The sequence below is a fragment of the Heptranchias perlo genome, chromosome 17 (genome assembly GCF_035084215.1).
Source record: "Heptranchias perlo isolate sHepPer1 chromosome 17, sHepPer1.hap1, whole genome shotgun sequence".
NCBI lineage: Eukaryota > Metazoa > Chordata > Chondrichthyes > Hexanchiformes > Hexanchidae > Heptranchias > Heptranchias perlo.
In genome coordinates, this window is record NC_090341.1 from 8,323,345 (window position 1) to 8,344,607 (window position 21,263).

Genomic DNA, 21,263 nt, shown 5'->3' on the forward strand with positions numbered 1-21,263 from the left:
GGTGAGGTAGCCAATTGGATACAAAATTGGCTTGACTACAGAAGACAGAGGGTGGTTATAGAGGGTTGTTTTTCAAACTGGATGCCTGTGTCCAGCGGTGTGCCTCAGGGATCGGTGCTGGGTCCGCTGTTATTTGTTATTTATATTAATGATTTGGATGAGAATTTAGGAGGCATGGTTAGTAAGTTTGCAGATGACACCAAGATTGGTGGCATTGTGGACAGTGAAGAAGGTTATCTAGGATTGCAACGGGATCTTGATAAATTGGGCCAGTGGGCCGATGAATGGCAGATGGAGTTTAATTTAGATAAATGTGAGGTGATGCATTTTGGTAGATCGAATCGGGCCAGGACCTACTCCGTTAATGGTAGGGCGTTGGGGAGAGTTATAGAACAAAGAGATCTGGGAGTACAGATTCATAGCTCCTTGAAAGTGGAGTCACAGGTGGATAGGGTGGTGAAGAAGGCATTCAGCATGCTTGGTTTCATTGGTCAGAACATTGAATGCAGGAGTTGGGATGTCTTGTTGAAGTTGTACAGGGCATTGGTGAGGCCACACTTGGAATACTGTGTACAGTTCTGGTCACCCTATTATAGAAAGGATATTATTAAACTAGAAAGAGTGCAGAAAAGATTTACTAGGATGCTACCGGGACTTGATGGTTTGACTTACAGGGAGAGGTTAGACAGACTGGGACTTTTTTCCCTGGAGAGCAGGAGGTTAAGGGGTGATCTTATCGAAGTCTATAAAATAATGAGGGGCATAGATAAGGTCGATAGTCAAAATCTTTTCCCAAAGGTAGGGGAGTCTATAACGAGGGGGCATAGATTTAAGGTGAGAGGGGAGAGATACAAAAGGGTCCAGAGGGGCAATTTTTTCACTCAAAGGGTGGTGAGTGTCTGGAACGAGCTGCCAGAGGCAGTAGTAGAGGCGGGTACAATTTTGTCTTTTAAAAAGCATTTGGACAGTTACATGGGTAAGATGGGTATAGAGGGATATGGACCAAGTGCAGGCAATTGGGACTAGCTTAGTGGTATAAACTGGGCGACATGGACATGTTGGGCCGAAGGGCCTGTTTCCATGTTGTAACTTCTATGATTCTATGATTCTATGAAGGTGGGTAGATGGAGTTAAGATACAGATCAGCCATGTTCTAATTGAATGGCGGAACAGACTCGAGGGGCTGAATGGCCTACTCCTATTCCTATGTTTAACATCGCCTCCAAAGGGCAGTGCCGTCAATAATGTCGCTCTCCCTCAGTACTGCACCTTAATTTATTTGTTCAGATCCTGCAATGGGGCTTCAGCCACAAGCTTTTGACTCAGCAAGATTGCTACCAACTGAGCAAAGCTGGCATATGAAAGGGAGAAGTACTATGCATCTCAGAGTAGCTTATCAATTACAGTGGGACCGTAATTGGGACACGCTGCCCAAGCCCAGGAAATGGCTGGGTGGGTGGCATTATTTAAAAAGTTTTTTTTAAAAACACGTGAATAAGAAGAAACTTTCTTTTGCCATGATTGTAATCAGCTGGGAGGAAGGGGGTCAATAGAAAACAAAGCTGATAAGACTATCAGGGGAACTTTCCATGGGAAGATTCCTGACCGGCTGCCGTAACTTTGGCATAAATGCGGTACCCGCCAATCTTCCGCCAAAGTTACAGCAACCGATTGGAAACCCCCCCCTCCCACTGAAGAAATTCCAGTCGTACATTGTGACACTTAAGGCATCCATCGTATACCAAAGATCTCGGTGTGAGGTTGCTCATAGTGACAGAAGCAAAGCAGAACTCTGCCCTTCCAGATAGAGACGTTGTATCCATAACCTCTTGATCAGATTAAAGTTCTGGAATTGTGTAGAAGTAATCTTACAGTCTCAATTAAATATGGGTAGAGGGGGTAAGGAGTTGGTTCTTCAGTTGTTCAACTTCTCTGGAGTATACAAAAACGTTGCCTACAATGGGAAGAAATAAATTCAGGCATTTAATAATCAGATATATCAACGGACCATAAACATTATTAATTCTAGTAATTTTTTATGTGTTCTGATATTTTTTGGACATAGTTTTTAGGCCCAGTTTTAAATAATCCTCCTTTTCACGTCCCCCTCCATCAGCCACAATGCACTGTGCACCACTCAACAACAATGTGCATTTATATAGCACTTTTAAAGTAGGAAAATGTCCCAAGACGGTTCACAGGAGTGTAATCGGACGAAAATTGACACCGAGCCAAAGGAGATATTAGGGCAGGCGACCAAAAGCTTGGTCAAAGAGCTAAGTTTTAAGGAGCATCTTAAAGGAGGAGAAAGAGGTAAAGAGGCAGAGAGGTTCAGGAATGGAATTCCAGAGTTTAGGGGGCCTAGGCGGCTGAAGGCACGGCCGTCAATGGTGGGGTGAAGGAACTGAGGATGCACAAGTGGGGAGCAGGTATATGGGCGTGATTTTTTACTTGGAGCCCGGATGTCTGCGTGGGGAACCCGGAAGTGAAGTGAGTGACAGGACATACTCGACAATGTGGAAAATTGCCCAGGTATGTCCTGTCCACAAAAGCAGGACAAATCCAATCCGGCCAACTACCGCCCCATCAGTCTACTCTCAATCATCAGCAAAGTGATGGAAGGTGTCGTCGACAGTGCTATCAAGCGGCACTTACTCACCAATAACCTGCTCACCGATGCTCAGTTTGGGTTCCGCCAGGACCACTCGGCTCCAGACCTCATTACAGCCTTGGTCCAAACATGGACAAAAGAGCTGAATTCCAGAGGTGAGGTGAGAGTGACTGCCCTTGACATCAAGGCAGCATTTGACCAAGTGTGGCACCAAGGAGCCCTAGTAAAATTGAAGTCAATGGGAATCAGGGGAAAAACTCTCCTGTGGCTGGAGTCATACCTAGCACAAAGGAAGATGGTAGTGGTTGTTGGAGGCCAATCATCTCAGCTCCAGGACATTGCTGCAGGAGTTCCTCAGGGCAGTGTCCTAGGCCCAACCATCTTCAGCTTCTTCATCAATGACCTTCCCTCCATCATAAGGTCAGAAATGGGGATGTTCGCTGATGACTGCACAGTGTTCAGTTCCATTCGCAACCCCTCAAATAATGAAGCAGTCCGAGCCCGCATGCAGCAAGACCTGGACAACATCCAGGCTTGGGCTCCCAAGTGGCAAGTAACATTCGCGCCAGATAAGTGCCAGGCAATGACCATCTCCAACAAGAGAGAGTCTAACCACCCCCCCCTGACATTCAACGGCATTACCATCGCCGAATCCCCCACCATCAACATCCTGGGGGTCACCATTGACCAGAAACTTAACTGGACCAGCCATATAAATACTGTGGCTACGAGAGCAGGTCAGAGGCTGGGTATTCTGCGGCGAGTGACTCACCTCCTGACTCCCCAAAGCCTTTCCACCATCTACAAGGCACAAGTCAGGAGTGTGATGGAATACTCTCCACTTGCCTGGATGAGTGCAGCTCCAACAACACTCAAGAAGCTCGACACCATCCAAGATAAAGCAGCCCGCTTGATTGGCACCCCATCCACCACCCTGAACATTCACTCCCTTCACCACCGGCGCACCGTGGCTGCAGTGTGCACTATCCACAGGATGCACTGCAGCAACTCGCCAAGGCTTCTTCGACAGCACCTCCCAAACCCACGACCTCTACCACCTAGAAGGACAAGAGCCGCAGGCACATGGGAACAACACCACCTGCACGTTCCCCTCCAAGTCACACACCATCCCGACTTGGAAATATATCGCCGTTCCTTCAATGTCGCTGGGTCAAAATCCTGGAACTCCCTTCCTAACAGCACTGTGGGAGAACCGTCACCACACAGACTGCAGTGGTTCAACAAGGCGGCTCACCACCACCTTCTCAAGGGCAATTAGGGATGGGCAATAAATGCTGGCCTCGCCAGCGACGCCCACATCCCGTGAACGAATAAAAAAAAAAAAAAATCTGCAATCGCAACTCAATTGGAGGTAATTACTTTTGCTTCCGGATTTCCCGCGCGACAGCCAGCCAGACTGACAAGCGAATTGGAGAGGAGGGAGAGATAGTGCACAATGGAGGACTTCCAGGGGGTGGGGAGGCTTTGGAGAAAATCGGGGGGGGGGGGGGGCGGTCTTGGAGAAAATCGAGGTCAGGGAGGTAAATCAGATCGGCAGTCGGGTGAAGAGTCAGGAGGGCTGGGGGTCGGCCAATTGCGGTGAGTTCATTTGGCCTGGATGAAGCACTCCTGCTCCTCCCGGCTCACAAGCAGTGCGTTAAAGGCGCTCACCTCGTGAATCCAGCCCTTCCTGCCTGCTCTCAACTGACGAGAATCAGAGGCCGAGGGTAACCCATGCAGGTGAGCTTAAACTCAATTCACCTTCAGAATCCACAAAAAATTAAGTACCTCCACTATTTCAATGCGGTACATTGTCCCTTTAACAATCCACCTACCGTCATTAAGTGGGGACGGGACTTTCAGGTTTTGGATGCATGGACATCCAAACGAGCCTGGGTTGTGAAACCACTTCAAAAATCTGTTATTTTTACCTCCCACCTGCTCCGAACCCACCTGTTCTTTGGGGTTAAAATTACCCCAATGGTCTCAGCACCAGCCTATTCTGATTTTGTGTCAGCTGATAGGACATTTGCAGTTTCCGTCTCTCCCTGTTGCACTCTGAATTCATTCCCTTGGTGACCTGACTATTTACTGGTGGGATTGCAAACCAAACCCATTATTTCTAGAATCAACGGCATTGCATGTAATTAGATTATTTTTTGGGAAGTGAAACTCTGTATTGTAAGCTATTAATGTTCTCAGATAATTTCTTGAGTCTCCGTATGTCACACACCATTCAATAGAAGGAAGGAAGGATGGACAATCTGCTCCAGAGCCCCTTACGATGCAGCTCTGAGACCAGCTTCTAGTTGGCCAAATTGATCCAAGGTGACTGGCTTCATTTGTGCCTTTCTTTTCCTGTGAGGATGTTGCTAGTCTCTTGTGAGGGAAATCACAGACACAAACAGGTACAGAGGATCTCTTCCCCATGGTATCACAGATCTGTGTGTTAGTCTTAAAAAAAACTGTTTTCCATGATGCCAGCAACATGGTACAAAGAATTAAACAACTTTATTCCTTTAAGGGAGAATTGGATACATTTTTTAATGGAGTTGGCGATGGGAAGATTTTTGTTTTTGCGATAAGCAGTTTCTTTTCTAGTTCTGATTCCTTTTGTCCGCCTTGTTCCTTTATTCCGCCTTCCTTGAATCACCTATCTAGTCCATTCTTAAACGTTGACCTGGTCTTTGCTTCCATCACCAACTCCAACCCTCTGTGTTTCTCCTGTTCTCTCTCCTAAATCTCTCACATTTAATCTTACATTATGCCCCTTTGTTCCAATCCCTCAAATCACTGAAAACAGTCTGTTTCTATTTACCCTGTCCTATCCCTTTATAATTTTAAACACATGTCTCAAATTATCATCCTGTAATCTCCTCTAATGAAAAGAGCCCTAATTTTCCAAGTGTTTCTTTGTATTTGTATTCCTTCATAGTAGGCAGCTTCCTAGTGAATCTGCGCTGCACCCTCTCGACTGACTTAACAATCTTCCTCTATTGTTGAGCCCAAAACTGCACACAGTACTCTAACTGTGGTCGTACTAAGGTTTTATATAGATTCACTATTACATCTCGGCTTTTATATTCCTTAGCTCTTGTCATAAAACCCAGTGTTCCATTAGCTTTTATAATGGCCATATCGACTTGAAGTGCTGCTTTTAATGTCTTGTGAACCTAAACCCACACATCTCTCTGCTCTTCCACTTCACCCAAACTTCAAAGTATAATTACTACCTTATTTTTTGTAACCAAAACATACTATCCCACACATCCATTTCTTCCTTGGTGTTCACTTCCTCCTTCAAACCACATGCTTCTAACCTAAACATTGTATCATCTGCTCAAAAGTTCTTGATAAACCTCTTCACCGCTCTGATTCCTTTTAGCCTTGGTGGTGTACTGCACTATGGATTTTAACATCCATGTAGGTTAATAAAAAAAAAATTGGTGCTTACTTTCCACAGATGTCCCGGTGGGTAGACCTGTAGATGAGCCGCAGGCTGGGCCATTCCTGAAGCCAATTTTGTATCATCTCTGGATGTCTGGGATCCACCTCGAGGAAAACCTTACTGGAGTAAAGAAGAAGCTTGCTGAGAGGACAACAGAAAGATAGGACCAAAGAACTACTGTTGCATTAACAAGCGAGCCGTAGCATTGGAATCATTCACTGTGACTCGCACCATTTCTCTGAAATGGCTGGAGGAAGAGAACACACCAATGGAACTGTTTTAAAGAATAATTTTATTACTTTTACCTTTCAAATACTCCACTCCACTCTTAACTGTTTCTGGGGTATTTCATGGAGATCTGCGGCCTTCTGATATCTCCCCGACTGGCTACTGTGTGTGTGAGTCCAGACAGAAAGGAAAAGATTTCCCTGATTGGTGGGATTCCCACCAGAAGCGGATCAGGATGGTACTTCCACCCGCCATGCCAACCCTGCCGAGACCCCGTCCTGTTTTCCTGAGTCAGGGTAAATTATATATGCTGTATCTCCATCTTGTGCTTCTCCGGCAGTTCCCTCAATGCTGCAGCTTAAAGTGGCACGCCAACAACTTCCAGATGGAGGTAAGCATTGAAATCGGAGCCCTGATTTAATGAATCATTATGGGGAGGGGTGGGAAGCAGCAAAGAAAGCAATGTGCTGGCCTCATCATTCATACTGCCTGGCTCATGCCAGCAAAGAATTCTGAACCTCCCTTGCTGGAGTGGAATGGGAGGAAAGTGCAAAGGTGCACTAAGCCCCACCCACTCCCGCCATTTACATGAGGGTGGGGAAGGGGACAAATGGTTAACATTCGATGGAAGGGCCCTGCATCCCATTTCTCTCACTGATACACCCCAGGATCACCCCAAAATCAGGAGGAAAAGCACTGGAAAATCCTGCCCTAAAGGTGGTCGGGCTATACAACCAACTAGGGCATCCAGCCCCTACCCAACATACCACGTGTGCGTCCTTTTGACAAAAAAGGTTGTTGAATAGCAAATGGGAGCAGTTGACTTTTCCCCTTACTGGTACAGGGACGTCGAGGGTCCCGTAATGCTGCCGAGCTTAAATCAGCCAACTCAGCACAGACCAGGAATCGAGCCTGGGACCTTTCTGTCTGACCAGCTTAGTGATACACCAGGAGTTTGTGCTGAGAATCGAAGACGATGGTTTCAACATTCCTGATTTTAACTTGGTGGAATTAATGACTCATCCAGGACAAGCAGTCTTGCAGCACGGAGGCAGTCGAGGGGGTCAAAGGAAGTAGTGTAGAGCTGGGTATCATCATTGTACATGTGGAAACTGACCTCGTGCCTGCAAATGATGTCACTGTGGAGCAGTATGAATATAAGGAGGAGGAGGGGGCCAAGGATAGATCCTTGGGGCATCCTGGAGGCGATGGTTTGAGGGAGGGAAGAGAAGCCAATGCTGAAGATGCACTGGCTGCATTCGGATAGGTAGGAATGGAACCATGCAAAGGCAATCTCACGGAGCTGGACAATGGGGAGAAAGGTGGTGGAGTAGGATGGTCCCATGGTCAACTGTACTGAACACTGTGGGAAGATCCAGGAGGATGAAGAGGAATGATCACAGACACAGAGGACATTGTTCAGCACGTACTCAAAGGATTACCCCGAAGAACTGCTCCCAATTGCTATTCAGCAACCTTTTTTGTCAAAAGGACGCACACGTGGTATGTTGGGTAGGGGCTGGATGCCCTAGTTGGTTGTATAGCCCGACCACCTTTAGGGCAGGATTTTCCAGTGCTTTTCCTCCTGATTTTGGGGTGATCCTGGGGTGTATCAGTGAGAGAAATGGGATGCAGGGCCCTTCCATCGAATGTTAACCATTTGTCCCCTTCCCCACCCTCATGTAAATAGCGGGAGTGGGTGGGGCTTAGTGCACCTTTGCACTTTCCTCCCATTCCACTCCAGCAAGGGAGGTTCAGAATTCTTTGCTGGCATGAGCCAGGCAGTATGAATGATGAGGCCAGCACATTGCTTTCTTTGCTGCTTCCCACCCCTCCCCATAATGATTCATTAAATCAGGGCTCCGATTTCAATGCTTACCTCCATCTGGAAGTTGTTGGCGTGCCACTTTGTAAGGAAGTTTCTCCTGCTCAGTTGGAGCATTGGTTGTGCTACTACAATTAACTTCAGGACCCCTGCACTAGGGAGAAGTCGTAGAAGGTATCGTTCAAGAATCCCATGCATGTGTGGATAACGGATGGGGACAGGATCTACTTCAACTGAGAGGCCCCATGGTTGAAAGCCTTCCAACACTATCTAGGTTCACAAGTGAAGGGAGAATGGCGGCTTGGGCAAGGTGCTGGAGGACTGACAGTGCCTCTGGAAGTGGAACCAAGCAAGAATCAGCATCTTCAGAACAAGAGGGAGAGAAACAAATAAAACTTTCCTTACAGTGCTCTTCTCCTGTAACAATTTATTTTCCAGCTACAAGAATAGAGCCGAGTGTACTGGATCCAAGCAGTGTCCTAATCCATTGTCTATTACAATTTACCAAAATGGGGTACCTGACTTAACTCATTCTGCATTTAAAAGATTTCCTTATGCAAACATTAGTACTTTTAATTCGTAATCTCAATCCAAGAATAACCTCCCCAGTGATTTACGCTGTGCATATAGAACATTGGCAATCCATTTCTGGGCTCCCCCTAGCACAAGTCACAGACTGATCTTTTGTGGATTGACAGCTTGTTGCTATATATATGTATTTAAAAAAAAACTGGTACAAATTAACAGGAGGGAGAAAGTCCCACAGGAGTGAAAAGTTGGTTTCACTCGGGCTGTACAAAGAACGATGAAACATGTTGTGAACTAGCTGCTTTCACACAGTCAACAGAAATCCTCGTCCAATCATAACATTACTTGGCATTGGAGTTGGTCAGGATTGTACATTAATGAAGTCTGATAGCTATATATTTAGGAACTGTGAATTTTTTTAAATGAAGAAAATAGAAATCTTTGTAAGTCGACAGTTATTGGAACTGAAGGTCAATAAATCTTCTGGTCAGCTTTGTTTTTTTAAAAATTATTTGGCACAGTATAGCAAAAACAATGAAGTCCGTCCAAAAACAAGCAAAAAAACATCAATTTTTATAAATAAATGAAAAAGAATTTTATGTCTAAGAATATTTTTCTTCCCCCTCACAATTCTCTCCCTCATCTTAAGACACGGACTCTTGCCGGAGTACGGCTCCTTCAGTACTCTGTCCAACTAGCTGCTTGTTCTACATGCATGAATCGAGCCAGTAGGCTCTTCGACTTTAAAGGCACCACACAGCTGATTCCAATCCTGTCCTCACCCCATATGATTTAGCACCATGCTGGATGGAGTCTTCACCCCAATAGGACATGGAGGGAGCTAAAAACATTTATTTTTTATATATTAGCCAGCACTGGGGATTTTATCTTTTGGCGAACATCAGGTGGGACGCTGGGAACTGCCCGTCCAATGTCCCTAGCGAGAGGACCGAGCCATTTTGAAGGTTGGGCCTCATTTACATGGGTTTGGCGAGTTGGAAGAGCGTTCACAGGTAGTTCACTGATTGGGATGGGGGGGGGGGGCGGGGAGGAAAATCCAGCGACTTCTCCAGAGTTAAGTCGGAAGTTAAAGGGAGCAGGAAAGGACCGGGAGCGGGCCATTAACATTTTTGTGGGGCCAGGAGCAGCTTTCTTGCTCCTCTCGGCCACATCAATAAAATCAGCAGCATGGCTTCTTTTCCAGCCTCGTGTGAGCAGCGGTCCCTTTAAGGGCTGATTAGGCCGCTCTACACCCAGTACTAATGGGCAGATGGTGCGTGGTGCACAATCCGTCCAGTGGTATCTGAAAATTGCGTCAGGGTCCTTTGTACATCACAGGACCCCGATTTACATGCTTTAATGAAAGCTGAAGCAGCCAGGCAGCAGCTCTGGCCGCCCTTCTCAAGACTCCTAGCCAAATGGCAGCGGGCGGATTGGGAAGAACGTAACGACAAGTTCAGCACCGTGATTTTCAGAGACCACCGTCCTGGTACCCACCTAGCCAGGCCGGGGGGGGGGGTTAAAACTGCCCACCCCTTCCCCCTCCCTGCGTCGCACCATCTGTAACTTTAAATTTACTCAAAGAGGACTATCTAAGTTAGGTGTTTTTTTATACTTCAGCTTTTTGAAGCTACATGATTAAAAACGGTACACCATAACTTATGTCACTGAAACCTTAGTGCTATGATTTCCAGACCCTGCCTGAACAGCGTTTGTGTGCATGTATTTTTTTAAAAAACAAACTTTGAATAGTTTTCCAGGAAAAATGAATTAAATTGACTTCTCTTATCTCTCTCATGTTCCCAGGGGTACCATTTAAGAATCTGCTCTCTGGTTTCCAAACAATTAAGCGGTCCCCATCCTCGCTGCAGTCAGTATGGCAATTCAGTTTAACTTTATTTTTTTTTAAAAATCACCATTGGTAGGTTGTTTTAAAAGAATAATGAACCCCGCTGTTGGGAAATTCTTTGGAGAAACATTCCAGTGGTTCCTTCGGTTCAAAGGCCTTAGTGAGGCCACCTTTGTAGTTAAATGGAAAGTTTGTGAAAAATTGGGCGGTAGTGATAAGTCGCTCAAATTTTAGCAATTTAACTGACGTCAAGTTTAGAAAGTCAAAAGGATTACCTGGGACTTTCCTTAAGAACATAAGAAATAGGAACCCCGCAGGCCTGCTTCGTCATTCAATAAGATCATGGCTAATCTTCTCCCTCAACTTCACTTTCCCACCCTATCCCCATGAAATTAAACAATTTCAAGGCTAATCAAACTGAAGCACTTTGCTGTTCTTAAAATGAGCTAATAATCAATCAATTGGGAGCCAAGTTGACTGGGAGCTCTTTTCTGAGATTTAGAACGAGGTGTTCGGGGAGTGGGGGTGGTGGTAGGCGAGTGGGGGCACAGTATTGTTGCTCACCTATGATGTACCGTCCTGATCTAGATGTGGTACTAAACGCAAAGTATAAAATCATACAGCACAGGAGGCCCCCATTCAGCCCATTGTGCCTATGCCGGCTCCAATTAGTCCCACTCATGCTTCAACTTCCTTCTCCATTCCCTCAACCTCCGATGTGTGGAGTGGGTGAAATTCAGATATGTGCTTTTTGGTGGGAGTGCCGTTTTCTGTAGAAGTGGCAGGTCTGCTTATTTTGGAAAAAAAGGAAGAAAGACTTGCATTTATATAGCACCTTTCACGACCTCTCCTTACCCCTTCCTGGATTTTCCTACAGTACACACCATGTCCAGCTGAGTCTGTAGCCGACCTGCTCCCAGGCTTCTGCCAATGCCCCTTAAATAACATACCCCATCTGAACCCCCTACCCTCACTGCATAGAAATGCTTGGGCTCCTGTTGAGAAACCTCCAAAAAAGTAGCATGGCCGAATTTGGGTACCGACTTGTGGGGAGGGGCTTTGGGTACGAACCTGAATATTGCCACTCTGCGGTACCCTTTATATAATTTCATAGAAAAGCTCCTCTACTTTATTCGACGCACGGTTTCATGCATGATTGTGAGCAGAATTAGCATATTAGCTTACACCGCCATTTCAAAAACAGGAACTGTCCGTTCCGTTGGCAAGTTTTCTTTTCTTTGCATTTCTTTATACTGTAGACTTGTGGAATTCCAGAAACAACAGTCCAATTCTGGTCACTTACGCATCCCCGATTTTCATTGCTCCAGGCCTTCAGTCGCCTCGGCCCTAAGCTCTGGAATTCCCTCCCGAAACCTCTCTATCGCTCTCTCCTCCTTTAAGACATTCCTTAAAACCTATCTCTTTGACCAAGCTTTTGGCATCTGAACTAATATCTCCTTACGTGGCCCGGTATCAAATTTTGTTTGATAATCGCTCCTGTGAAGCGCCTTGGGATATTTTTACAACGTTAAAGGCGCTATATAAATGCAAGTTGTTGTTGTTCATTTTCCTCTTCCTTACTTCCCTGAAAACTGCTCTCCTTTGTTAGCGGTGAAGCTTTGTGTGAGCAGGAAGCTCATTGGACGTTATGGTTAGCAACATCTAACTGAAAGGTTAATACAGGTTTCAAGATATTCTCCTCGCCAAGCTGTACTGCATGTACCAGTGGTACTTGGAATGGGATCAGTGGTGCCAGATCCAAAAAAATATAATTGCACATAATTGCAACTATTTCAGGAATATATTGTCATTCCCCATTAGCTGCATATTCAGCGAGATAAAAATCAGCACATTCTGTACCTTATCAAACGTTTTTAAAAAAATATTTAACGACCATTAAGTATTCAGATGTGGAATTTGATGTGAACCATCAATACAGATTTCCCAGTAAAAAATGGGCTATTAAAAAATTACAGTTCTTGAAAATTAAAAGTGCCAATTCCCAGTTGGAAAGAGGTAGTGGTGTTTTTTTTTAATTTGCTCAGAGTACTAAACGTTCTCTTCCTTCTTTAAACATCTGTTTTCTATTGTGTAGTGTATATATCAGCAAAAAAAAATGTTTTTACTGTGTGCCAATTACTAACAACACCATATACATATCATTGAGCAGATTCTACGCTGGACCTCGGGGAGTGGGGGTGAGGGGGAGGGTGGAACACAAAGTAAAATGAAAGATGACAATGCTCCCTGCTTGTCAGTAGCTCTAAAATCCCCCATTCTAAAATCACATACGGACTGAAATGACATGATTGGAGTGGCTGGTGACCACGTTCTTACTGGCCTCTCAAAGGGGAAATCCAACCGTGGGACTGTGTACAAAATTTCCAAAGTGCTGATCAATTTCTTTTCATCTTGCCCAGGCCCAAAACCAAAGTGCAGAAATTCCTGCTTTATGCTAATTTTGCAGAAAGAGTAGACCACTGTAAAGAGAGTGCCTCTGCTTTCAACTCAAGTTTATTTTTTCCCTTTAAATTAGCAAAGGCTGAAAAAACTACCTGATCCTTATTCCCATTTGTAATTGCTGCAAACAAATATACCACGATCAATTCTTTTCCCGATACACGAGACAGCCTCCTGACTTCATTTAAAACGAGTTTCGCTATCGGGACCCAGACATTTTTCATCCTTTAGGACTTGTTTCAAAAACGCGTCAGGATTGGCAATTAAATAGTGAGTTTAAAGCTTTCATGAGAGTTGGGGAGGGAAGAAAGAGGAGAAGGGTAGCAATATTAATTAGAGATGGACTAGAGTTTAAGGGTGTAAATAGAGAAGTGGCTCAAACAGAATTCCTTAATTGAGCTGAGAAGTAGCAAGGAATCGATCAGATTACTGGGAGTATATTATAGACCATCGAACAGTGGAAAGGAAATACAGGATAAAATTTGTCAAATTAGAGAGATAGGTATTAATAATAGTTATAACTGAAGGGGAAACAAAACCAGAAAATGCTGGAAACACTCAGCACCAGTGGAGAAAGGAAAAATGTTGAAGTTTTTTCAGAACTGATGAAGGGCTATGCCTGAACCATCAACACTTTTCCTTTCTTCACAGATGCTGCCTGACTTGCTGAGCATTTCCTGTTTTTGTTTCAGATTTCCAACATCTGCAGTACTTTTTGTTTGATGCAATTGCAGGAGATTTTCATTATCTAAAAGATTGGGATTGGGAGAATGTCTGCATTGTGGTGTGTGTTGGAATGTTTTCTTAGTCAAAAATGCTGCTGCTCTAACAAGGAAGCAAGCATTACCTGACCTGATTCTGGGTAATGCATGCAAGCAAATAGGTGACCTAAAAAGCAGGAGATGATTTAGGAAACAGCGACCACATGACGATTAGGTTCAGTGCTAAAAATAAAGGAAAAAGTATAGGTCAAGGGTACCTGACCAAAAAAAGAGAAAAGTAGAGAGATAAAAAAGGGACCGTGCCCAGGTTAAATGGAAAGGGAAAAAAAATAATCGCAAATAGGACTTTAGCTCAGCAAGGGAAAATATTCAAACACAAGATGGAAAGGTGGCAGCGGCCTTCGGGTAAGGCCTGGAAAGTGGGGGGGTTGGGGGAGGAGAAGAACGAGAGGAAGGGGGTGGGGGTGATCGTGGGCCGGCAGAGGCCTGCAGGAGTGCTGTCAATCTTGCTCCTCATGGCTCCATAGGAAAGTAAGTAAATAGGACACTTACTTTTTGGCGGCGGCCGCAGCAATTCCACCAGAACCCGACGCCTGCTCTGCTCAGCACTGACCAGTGTTGCTGAGGGAGGTCCTTAAACAGGTGTTAAGCCTCTTTTGCATGTGCAAGGGGCCGAACGCCTGTTTAAGGCGGCCGGCCGGGACCCCTGAAAATTGCCCGAGGTCAATATCATAGTAGGTACAGCACAGAAGGAGGCCATTTGGCCCATCTTGCCTGTGCCAGCTCTTTGAAAGAGCTAGCCAATTAGTCCCATTCCCCTTCTCTTTCCCCATAACCCTGTAAATTTTTTCCTTTCAAGTATTTATCTAATTCCCTCTTGAAAGTTACTATTGAATCTGTTTCCATCACTCTTTCAGGCAGTGCATTCCAGATCATTACAACTTGCTGCGTAAAAAAATGTTTCCTCATGTCGCCTCTGGCTCTTTTAGCGATCACCTTAAATCTGTGTCCCTTCTGCCACTGGAAACAGTTATTCCTTATTTATTCTATCAAAACTGTCTATGATTTTGAACACCTCTATCAAATCTCCCCTTAACCTTCTCTGTTCTAAGGAGAACAACCATTGCTTCTCCAGTCTCTCCATATAACTGAAGTCCCTCATCCCTGGTACCAGTCTAGTAAATCTCTTCTGCACCCTCTCTAAGACCTTAACATCCTTCCTAAAGTGTGGTGCCCAGAATTGAACACAATACCCCAGCTGAGGACTAAGCAGCGTTTTATAAAGGTTTAGCATAACTTCCTTGCTTTTGTACTCTTATGCCTCTATTAATAAAGCACATGATCCCATATGCTTTTTTAACAGCATTCACAACTTGTCCTGCCACCTTCAAAGATTTGTGCACATATACCCCCAGGTCTCTCTGTTCCTGCACCCCCTTTAGAATTGTAACCCTAACCCTAATGTATCACTTTGCACTTTTGTGCATTAAATTTCATCTGCCATGTGTCCGCCCATGTCCTCTTGAAGTCTATTACTATCCTGCTCACTGATTACTACACTTCCAAGTTTTGTGTCATCTGCAAATTTTGAAATTGTGCCCTGTACACCCAAGTCCAAGGCATTAATATATATCAAAAAGCAGTAGTCCTAGTACCGACTCCTGGGGAACACCACTGTACACCTTCCTCCAGTCCGAAAACCACCGTTCACCACTATTCTCTGTTTCCTGTCACTTAGCCAATTACATATCCATGCTGCCACTGCCCCTTTTATTCCATGGGCTTCAATTTTGCTGACAAGCCTATTATGTGGCATTTTATCAAACGTCTTTTGAAAGTTCATATACACAACATCAATTGCACTGCCCTCATCAACCCTCTCTGATACCTCATCAAAAAACTCAATCAAGTTAAACACGATTTACCTTTAACAAATCCGTGCTGGCTTTCCTTTATTAATCCACACTCATTCAAAGTAACTATTGATTTTGTCCCAGATTATCATTTCTAAAAGCTTCCCCATCATTGAGGTTAAACTGACTGACCTGTAGTTGCCAGGTTTATCCTTACATCCTTTTTTGAACAAGGGCGTAACATTTGCAATTCTCCAGTCCTCTGGAACACCCATTTCCAGCTTTTAAAAAAAATTTCAGATTTCCAGGATTCATAGTTTTCCTTTTTATTTCACTCCTGACAAAAACTATTTTCAAAATGATCTACTGCTGCTGTTCTCTGTCCCATTTAGTCCGCAGTTGTCTCCAGCACCACCCAGTGGAAAGATAAATCAATGGTCATTATTCATCCCTGGAAACTCTTATCCAAACTTCAGTCAACAGATGTGAGTAAAAAAGCCTTAATCCCCTGTTGCCATGGTAATGTTTTACAAAATAGATGACATAAATCCTCTTTAAAAAAATCATAACATTTCCATGTTAATTCCTCATTATAAATACATTAACAATCACCTGGGCGGGGGGGGGGGGGGGGGTCGATCTTGGCTTTATGCGATAGTGTAAGATGGGTGATAGTGAGTAGACAGCCCATTTTGCGTAGAATCATACAGCATAGATGCAGGCCATTCAGCCCATCATGCCTGTGCTGGCTCTTTGAAAGAGCTATCCAATTAGTTCCTACCCCCAACTCTTTCTCCATAGACCTGCAACTTTTTCCTTTTTGAAGGATAAATAGCTAATTCCCTTTTGAAAGTTACTACTGAATCTGCTTCCAACCCCCTTTCAGGCAGTGTGTTCCAGAAATAGAATGTCTCCAGATGTTTATTTCCATCAACTTCAATGGAAATCCTGCTCCTCCCGGCTCCACATGCAATCCACGGGCCGCTGCCAGTAACCACATGCCCCCACCCCGATTGCATTCCCTCCCCCACCTGGACTCTCTTAATGGCCTCGGCCTAGGTCCGAGCCTGATGATCTTGCTGCTGACCCCCCCCCCCCTACCCAACCACTGGGACCGGCGAGTTGCCTCTGGGGCCGCGACTGCACCCGGAGCTAAACAAATAAGGCCGGCAGACCAATTTCCCATGGTCCTGCTGCGGGCCTTGTTAGACATGATCCAATTGAGGAAAGAACACAGGAACAGGAATAGGCCATTCAGCCCCTCGAGCCTGTTCTGCCATTCAATTAGATCATGGCTGATCTGTATCTTAACTCCACCTACCCTCCTTGGTTCCATAACCATTAATACCCTTGCCCAACAAAAATCTATCATTCTCAATTTTGAAATTTTCAATTGACCTCCAGCTTCAGCAGCTTTTTGGGGGTGAGATTTCCAGATTTCCACCACCCTTTGTGTGAAGAAGTGCTTTCTGACATCACCCCTGAACGGCCACCTCTAATTTTAAGGTTATGCCCCCTTGTTCTGGACTTCGCCAACAGAGGAAATAGTTTCTCTCTATCTACTCTATCGAATCAAATTTCTCAATCATATTCTCTATACTTTTCTATTATAGACTTTCACTAGTCTTATGAATCCTGAGATAGCTCCATCTTCAATATGTTCTTTTGCTTTGTCCACGAGCAAGAGAGAGCAAGAGAGGTGCCAGAGATTATTGGTGCAGTCTTATACAAACATGAGGCGGAAGATTTTCAAGTAGTGCCCAAAACAACAATATGCTGCACTTATATATAGTCTTTAACGTAGGAAAACGTTCCAAGGCATTTCACAGGAGTGTAATTAGACAAAAAATAACATCGAGCCAAAGAAGACATTAGGAGGGGTGGCTAAAAACTTGGTCAAAGAGGTAGGTTTTTAAGGAGGGTCCTAAAGGAGGAGAGAGAGGTGGAAAGGCAGAGAGTTTTAGGGAGGGAATTCCCGAGTTTAGGGCCTAGGCGGCTGAAGGCAGGGCTGCGAATGATGGGGCGAAGGAAGTGACCATTTCTCCATGAACATTTCAAACAGGTTCCTACAATTGGCATAGGACACGGATTTGCATATTTATACAGCTTCCCACCTTTTTTTGGGCAGGAGTGCTGGGCGCCCATTGAAAGGCCTGCCTGAAAATTGAATCAGGCGGGCAAATGGGTGTCCAAGGTCTTCAACAGATCTTCCTCTGCTGGTCGCCAGTTTTTCAGGTGAGAAATGGGCAGCTGGGAGTTGAAAATCCCCCTGAGATCTCACATGAGTCTCCTGCTGAATGCAGGGGAGGACTCTGCTAATCCCAGAATGAAACTGGCCACTAGGTTCATAAGTGCAAGTTAGGAACGACCCCCTACTAGTTTAAAGGAAGAACATATATTAATCTAGTGCCTTTCATGAACTCAGGATGCTTCACAGTTAACAAAGTACTTTTTGAAGTGTAGTCACTGTTGTAATGCAGGGAAATGTGGCAGCCAATTTGCCCACATCAAGGTCCCACAAACAGCAGTGAGATAAATTATCACATTACCTGTTTTAATAATGTTGGCTCAGGGAATAATAGAATCTTTCCTTTTCCACCTGCAAGAAATGCTGAAGAGGTTGTTTGAAACATTCAAAAACAGGCTCCTGAAGCCTAAAACAAGCCCAGCGAGTAGCCCTGGTATGCTGAACAGAAAAGTTAGCTCAGTGGTAGTACTCTTACCTTTCAGTCAGAAGGTTATGGGATCATACCCAACATCAGGGCTTAAGCGCACAATCTAAGTCAATCTTCACTGCAGTGCTAAGGAAGTGGTGCATTGTCGGAGATATGGTCATCATCAGATAAGATATGAAATGTCTACCTGTTCAGGTAGATGTAAGATGCCGTAGCATAATTTGAAAAGCAGAAAGGTGTCCTAAGTAGCTGTATGCAAATTAGCTGCTGCATTTGCGTATGTAACAATAGTGTCTGTAATTCAATGGCTATAAGGATTTTACGTTCTGAGGATATGATAAGGTTACATCGCGTTACATCAAAACTACAGCACAGAAACAGGCCATTTGGCCCAACTGGTCTATCTTCCACACGTGGCTCCTCCCTCCCTACTTCATCTAACCCTATCAGCATACCTGTCTATTCCTTTCTCCTGCAAGTGCTTATTTAGCTTCCCCTTAAATGCATTTATGCTATTAGCGACTATTTTATATTTATGACCTCTAGTTTTGAACTCCCCCTCAAGTGGAAACATTTTCTCTACGTCTACCCTATCAAACCCTTTCATTATCTTATAAACCTCTATCAGGTCACCCCTCGGCCTTCTCTTTTCTACAGAAAAGAGCCCCAGCCTGTTCAGCCTTTCCTGATAAGTAGATCCTCTCAGTTCTGGTACCATCCTTGTCTATCTTTTTTGCACCCTCTCCAATGCCTCTATATCCTTTCTATAATATGGAGATCAGAACTGTTTACTGAACTCCAAGTGTCTTCTAACCAAGGTTCTATACAAGTTTAACATAACTTCTCTGCTTTTCAATTCTATCGCTCTAGAAATGAACCCCAGTGCTTGATTTGCCTTTTTTATGGCCTTATTAACCCGCATCGCTACTTTTAGTGATTTGTGAATCTGTACCCCAAGATCCCTTTGCTCCTCTATTCCATTTAGACTCTCCTTATCCAAGTAGTACATGGCCTCCTTATTCTTCCTACCAAAATGCACCACCTCACATTTAACTATATTGAAATTCATTTGCCAATTACACATCCATTCTGCAAGTTTATTACTGTCCTCTTGCATCTTGATGCATTCTTCCTTTGTATTAACTACACCCCCCAATTTAATGTAGTCCGCAAATTTTGAAATTGTACTTCGGATTCCCGAGTGCCAAATCATTAAAGTAAATTTGAACAACAGTGGCCCCAGCACTGATCCCTGTAGAACAACACTTCCCACCTTTTGCCAGTCTGAATAGCTACTTTTAACCCCTGCTCTGTTTTCTGTTTTGTAGCCAACTTGCTATCCATTCTGCAACCTGTCCCTGACTTCACATGCTCTGACCTTAGTCATGAGTCTACAATGGTTTTATATAAATACAGGGTTGACCCCCAGTCTGCGCTCAGCTGGAGTGGCGGTGGGAGGTGCTACAATTGGCTTCACCGGATCATTAAGGGGATAATTGGACAGATCTCTTGCTCTTGAGTGGTGTCCAGCGAACCCCACTGGTTTTCTCTTCTTTTGGTGAACTTCTTGGCCTCGAATTGGTAATCACCCAGAGAAATCTGGAGTTTACGGTGTGAGAATTGGAGGTAGACTCTGCAGTGCCCTCAAGCAAAAACATTAGTTTGGATTATGGCCCTTGTAGTTAGTAATACAGGTGTAAATGGATATGACTGGATCAGGCAGCACCTTACATTAATTAAAAATTTGTATCTCGGGTCTGACAAACCAATTGTTACTCTAACACAGAAGCACTGATTGGCATTTGATAAGTTAGTGCAAGCCATGTCTGGTGCTTAATGTTGGCATTTCCTCTCCCTGATATCTTTGCTTTTCTGTCTATGTCCTGACTGCCCCTACCCCATGATATTTGCCAATTTACTCATAGGGAAAAATAAAAGGACATTATTCCCATACTGTTGAGATGCCACAATGCCTCCTGTAATCTCACAGTATTACCAAAGGCTCCATCTTCCTCACAAGTGGTAATGGAATGTAAAAAAAATAAATCTGTTCAAAAATGTGGCGGTGGAGAAAAAAATCTTAGTGATGTTTTTGACACTGCGACATCACGAAGGGTTAACAAGAACCTGTGAATCAGTTTCCAGAAAGGCCTTGTACATTCTATGCACGTACAAATACGCACATCAATTCTATTTATTTTGGACTCAGCACTGCTGACAGGAACGTGCTGTACAGTCCCAGCTTATCTGGATGGTTCCCCCCCCCTCACTTACCAGTAAGAGGAGGAAAAACATCTGCTTCAGTAACATCCCGCTGGCACGGATCAAAATGAAGAAAAAAAAAAGCCTCAGGCTCTTATATCTATTCTCTGAGCTAATCAATCACCAGCACCATAAATCAATTCATTCATACAATTTTGTTTTCCACTGAAGTCTGTAGTTTTAAAATTAAAAGACGCCATGGGTCAGAAATCCTTGCGCAGGTTCCACCGCACAAAAAACTCCTAATCCCATTCTCGTTACCGAGGGGAGAAGCTGAATAGAAACTTGGCGCTTCACTCCGGGAAAGAAGGATCAGACTGAAAGCCACCCTATAGATAAAAAGAAAAAACTGCAAATGCCGGAAACTGAAATTAAAAAGGAAAGTAAAGATAGGTTCTGATGAAAGGTCATCGACCTGAAACGTCAACTCTGTGTTTCTCTCTCCACAGATGCTGCCTGACCTGCTGAATGTTTCCAGCATTTTCTGTCCTTATTTTATATTAGCGAGAGATTTTTCACCACACGGTTCAAGAAGGTGGTTCACCACCACCTTCTCAAGGGCAATTAGGAATGGGCAATAAATACTGGCCTTACCAGCAAAGCCATGAATGAATAAAAAAAAATTTACTCAGAGAATGGTGAGAATGTGGAACTTGCTACCACGTGGGGTGGTTGAGGTGAATAAGATCATGGGAACACCATCACCCCCAAGTCACACACCATCTTGACTTGGACGTTTATCGCCGTCACTTCACTGTTGCTGCATCAAAATCCTGGCTATATGTCCAAGTCAAGATGGTGT

General features: G+C 44.3%; 1 protein-coding gene across 4 annotated transcripts in view; it reads right to left on the reverse strand.

The window, feature by feature from the left end:
* Positions 1-1,119: 1,119 nt before the first annotated feature.
* hemk1 (HemK methyltransferase family member 1) overlaps positions 1,120-21,263 on the reverse strand; it is a 96,155-nt gene continuing 76,011 nt past the window's right edge. For 3 of the 4 annotated variants that reach the window (XM_067998432.1, XM_067998435.1, XM_067998431.1), the window contains 2 exons: positions 6,066-6,179; positions 1,120-1,954 (listed from right to left, as the gene is read on the reverse strand). In XM_067998432.1, coding sequence (XP_067854533.1) covers positions 1,924-1,954; positions 6,066-6,179 — 145 coding nt within the window. In that variant the 3' untranslated portion in view covers positions 1,120-1,923. The remainder of the gene's footprint in view (positions 1,955-6,065; positions 6,180-21,263) is intronic. The other variant, XR_010966044.1, reaches the window with a different exon arrangement.